We start from the raw sequence: 4,608 nt of genomic DNA, 5'->3' as shown, positions 1-4,608 counted from the left end.
TTTATATTAAAATTATTAAAATTCTCCATTTTATTAGTTAATCTGTTATTTAGAAAGCGAAAAATAGATATAAAAGTATTTGTTTTTCTTATTTATTTTTATTTTCATTAATTCCTAAAAAGTTGAAGAAAAAGAAAAAAATAGCTACAATTTGGTTATTGAGTAAAAAGCGAAAATTCAGCTCTTGATTATCAATTCTGCCTTTAAATAGTGTTCATCTTTTTTTTTTCTTTAATATAGATTTGGTTTGAATTTACTGTGGTAATATATTTAAGAAATGATATTTGGAGAAAGAAAATTCAAAAAGTGTTTGCTAAAAATAAATTTCTTAGCTTCTGGTACGTACTTCAGTTTGAACCAAAGAGGATCTCGTTTAAATCTTTTTTCAGAAAGAGTAACAACCATGCCAGCCTTGTAAGTTACGTGGGGCCATAAAATAAAATTCCTTCCGTAACAGTGGAGGCACATAGAAACGGTGGTAATGATATCAGCAGTTATTAAAAAAGTGGGCTTTGGCTGTTCAAATTGGTCATTGTTGGTGTCATTGTCCGTGTTGCTTCTGTCTTCACTCCTCCATCTCCTTGAAATCGAAACAAAATGAAATGGGATATGCAGATGGAAGAAATCGAAGCCATTCTCGAAAAAATTTGGGACCTTCACGACAAGCTCAGCGACGCAATTCACTTGGTTTCCAGATCCCACTTTCTCACTTCCCTCAAAACCCTCAAAAACTCTTCGCCGCTTCCCAATTCCACCGCTAACCCCGCTGCTGACACCTCGGGTTTCGTCTTCGTTAAGGACTCCGCCGCCGACGACGACTCCGCCGTTCGTGAAGCCAAGAGTCTCAACGCTATACGGACCGCACTCGAGAACCTCGAAGACCAGCTCGAGTTCTTTCATGTGAGCTTTTTTTCCTTTTTATCTCTCTCTCTCTCTCTTTTATATTTATTTATTTATTTCGCTTTGTTTTTGTTTCGTTTTGTTATAATTTCTCTGCTGTTTCGGCTTGAAATTGGATGTTAATTCATTTCTGGGTTGTTGTCATTTGCTTGCCGCGTATTTTTGCTCAAGACTGGGCGTTGTTACCAAGTAAGGGTGGTTCTTTTTTTTTCTTTTTTAAATCTCAAGAATTCATTAATAATGAAAATTCTAAATTGAGCACGAAATTTGCCCTAACTTAAGATGCTATTACACAATGGAAACTCAAAGGCAGAGGCAATCAGTACCACAGAGTACTATGCTAAAACAGGCTTGAGGTTTTTTTAACTTGACGAGTCTCGGATATGCTGTTGCTCGAAATACTCGGAGAATTTTACTAACTATAGTTGTTTTATCCTCTTCGACCAGGATTGTTTTCCTTGGAACATACCTAGTCTATACAAAAAATGCACAGATGCACTCTAGATTATGTGTGATTATTAATTTATTTACTTTTTGGTGTGCTAATTCAGATTTTGGTATCCAGAAGCCATTTTGGACCGTTATAGATTCAGGTAAAGATGGTAGGAGCAAAGCTCCGTAAGCCATTGTTTCCTCTATTTGCAAGCTTGATGTTAAGGGAACTGAACACTTTAGTGGTTGATAGTGACAAGATAAGTGTGGGCATGTGTTGGGGTTTTTCATCTTTTAAAATTTGAATAGATACTTGCATCAATGATCTTTGGTTAAATACCATTCATGGTATTGCGAATTAGCTTTGCTATGTTGTATCTTCTTAAAAAGTAAAGGCTTTTCTTTAATTTGCGACAGTTTTGATTTGGAAAATGTTGTTTATGTATTGTTGTATTGAGCCAGTTTAGTTTGAGTTGGACATTAGGACAAATGGATATGACTCTTAGGTGTGACTTGAGGGTAAAAGGCAAGAAGCATGTTAAGAACCAGATTTTATTATTATGGTTCCATTCAATTATTGAAAAGTGAAAAACAATAAAAATTTTGCCCTTAATGCAATTGTTTATGGACTTTGTTGTTTTTATGGTCGCAAAGATATTGTTTACGGATGTTTATCCCTTCCAAGTGTTCTGAAACTTCTATGTTCTATTTATTGGAAATCATTTTTGAAGTTAACTGAAAATCACTAGTTTTTTGTTAAGGAAGCGAACTGAAGTTATGGTTTCATTCTGTTATGTAGACGTTGTACTACATTTTGGTGATTGTGTCATATGTTAAATCTATTGTCATGGTTCCCAATCTTGACCCTTTGCTTTAAGGTTTCATCCATTGTTTGCCACATTTTTTCTGTAACTGCTTACTGCTTGTGTTTCTTCTTTCACTCCATGATTTCTCTATAATTAGCCCCTCTCGTTCTCCTTTTATGGATATTATGTTTCTCCTATCCAAGTGTTATGAAATACAAAGAATGAATTTTGAAAATCTTTTGAATTAGGTTTGTTGTGGATTTTAACTCATTTCTGTAACTTCTTACTACCTATGTTTCTTCTACACTGTTATTTCTCTATAATTTGCTGCTTTTGTTGTCCTTCTATGCACATTATATTTTTCCTATCCAAGTGTTAGGAAACATTCTTCCAAATTTTAAAATCGTTTCCAATAGGTTTGCTGTGGATTTTAATTCAAGATCACGCAAACAAACAATATTCATGAATGTCACAAAAACAAACACTACAAATAACCAAAGAATAAGAAACAAGGAGTAAAAAAAAGAGAGGACACAACAATAATAGTATCTATGAACTCTAATCTATGAACACATTTTTCTTCCTCAGAGAGTTACAAAGAAGACTTTGGAGATTAAAACTCGAATTGATACTCTTTCACACTCCTAATGCGTATTGCATGGTTGTATGTTGTTGGTTCATTTCATGCATTAAATTCTGCTGAGTAACTAAGGCTTCCATCTCGTCTTGTTTGATACTTAATTAGGGTTCATTACTAAAGTGATTCAATGCTTGTCATGCTTGTATGTTGGGAGTGTTTTATGCTAGGCCTTTTTTACTACATTCCTATCAGATCTTCCAAAATCTGAACAAAAATACCAGGGCAAACCGATTAATTTTCTAGTCCTTTTAAGAGAAGAAAGTTAATGGGCATCTTAGTAAGTGAGTCTATGCTTAACTCGATCCTATAAAATCAATTTGTAAGGTGAGGTTCACATTCTATTTATGTATTAGAACTTGGTCTTAGTTTTAGTCAATGTGGGATCTCCAATAGTTGACTGGGACTTTCAACAACACATAAAAGTGAACCACCAATATACAAACATGCAATAGGCATTGTCTTTCTGCTAGTTTTTCAAGGAACTTCAGAAGTTTTATTAATCAATTAATTACAATCTTACCTTTTTTAGTAGCATTTCTGTTTTGGCCTTATGTTGCATGATATTTTATGGGAGTCTTTAATTTGGAACTTCATTCTATATGTAGACTATTCAAACCCAGCAGCGTGTTGAAAGAGATGCTGCAATTGCACGCTTAGAACAGAGCAGAATTGTTCTTGCAATGAGGCTCACAGAACACCGTGGTAAAAAATATAAAGTCATTGAAGAAGCTCTTGCTTTTATTGGAGATGTGCATGATACAGGCTGTATTGTCGCTCCTGATATTCTTCTTTATGGACAACCAAACTGTTCGGCTGAGAATTTTGCCACCGTGAAAGCGAAGAGATCTAATATTCTTATGAACATTTTTGTCTCAAGTTTCAATTTTGTGAAGAGATCTCTTGGATTGGATCATATGGGCGGAATAGTCGGAAATGCTGCTTTGGTTGCAATTAGCATGATAGCTTTGCTTCATTTACATCAGGTAGCTAATCATGAGCAGCCATATAGGCTAGAAGATAATGTTAACAGCAACAGAACAACCGTTAGAAGAACTAAATTGGTTGGTTCTTCATCTGATGCTCATTCCAGTAATTTGGATGTATTGTTAGCTAGAGGTTAGAATTAACCTCTACCTCTGATAAAATGATGATTGGATTATGTTTTCAGAGTGTTATCTTTTTTTCTCCATTTTTGTGCTCTTGGTCCTTTATATTTTTCCTAGGTAGCAAAGTATACCTGAGACTAAGGCTAAAGTGGAGGCAAAACTTGTTGTCACTTGAGCTAAGGCTCTTTTGCGTCGTCTTGGTTTTTGATGCCACTGGAAGCTTTAAAAGTGGCATAACAGCTTGGGTTGTTTCCACCTGAAAAGTTGCAATATATATAGATCGTGTTTGCTGGATTCCTTGTTGAGGTGCAGATGCTTGAAATGTTATAGTTAGTTGGAAACCAACACAAAAAGATTCTTCTTTCTGCTAAGTAGTGTCATCTATGATAAAGTCCTGCGCAATTTTCGTCAGCTTTAGTTGAGGCAATGTGAATGCCTTATACCTTAATTTTTCTTGTTACGATCTATTTTGTGAATACTTTAATGTTGCAATGAAGGAAATATTTTCGGGTTCCTGCAAAGAAATTGATCATGCTACTGATGACAAATGGATTTGGGCTTGAATCGGTCCATTGAGTTTTAATTACATTTTTCTTGGCATTTTGTATTCATAGCAATACGAGTTAAGAGTACAATTACTCGGACTTGAAAATTAAGTACTTTTTTATATTTAATGCACAGCTTAGAACTTAAAACTTATAATTTCATGTAATACAAAAATTAG

At 34.6% G+C, this 4,608-nt stretch overlaps 1 protein-coding gene across 1 annotated transcript; it reads left to right on the top strand.

The window, feature by feature from the left end:
- Nucleotides 1–429: 429 nt before the first annotated feature.
- On the top strand, nt 430–4,178 carry PDV1 (plastid division1). The gene is made up of 2 exons (XM_088102408.1): nt 430–900; nt 3,384–4,178. The coding sequence occupies exons 1-2, from the start codon at nt 598–600 to the stop codon at nt 3,897–3,899; spliced, it is 819 nt and encodes a 272-aa protein (XP_087958534.1). The 5' UTR covers nt 430–597; the 3' UTR covers nt 3,900–4,178.
- Nucleotides 4,179–4,608: the final 430 nt, after the last annotated feature.

This window comes from Vigna umbellata, chromosome 1 (genome assembly GCF_029865625.1).
Source record: "Vigna umbellata cultivar VRB3 chromosome 1, Vumbellata_1.0, whole genome shotgun sequence".
Lineage (NCBI taxonomy): Eukaryota > Viridiplantae > Streptophyta > Magnoliopsida > Fabales > Fabaceae > Vigna > Vigna umbellata.
The sequence above is the reverse complement of the archived record's forward strand: the minus strand, read 5'-3'. Positions and strand labels throughout refer to the sequence as shown.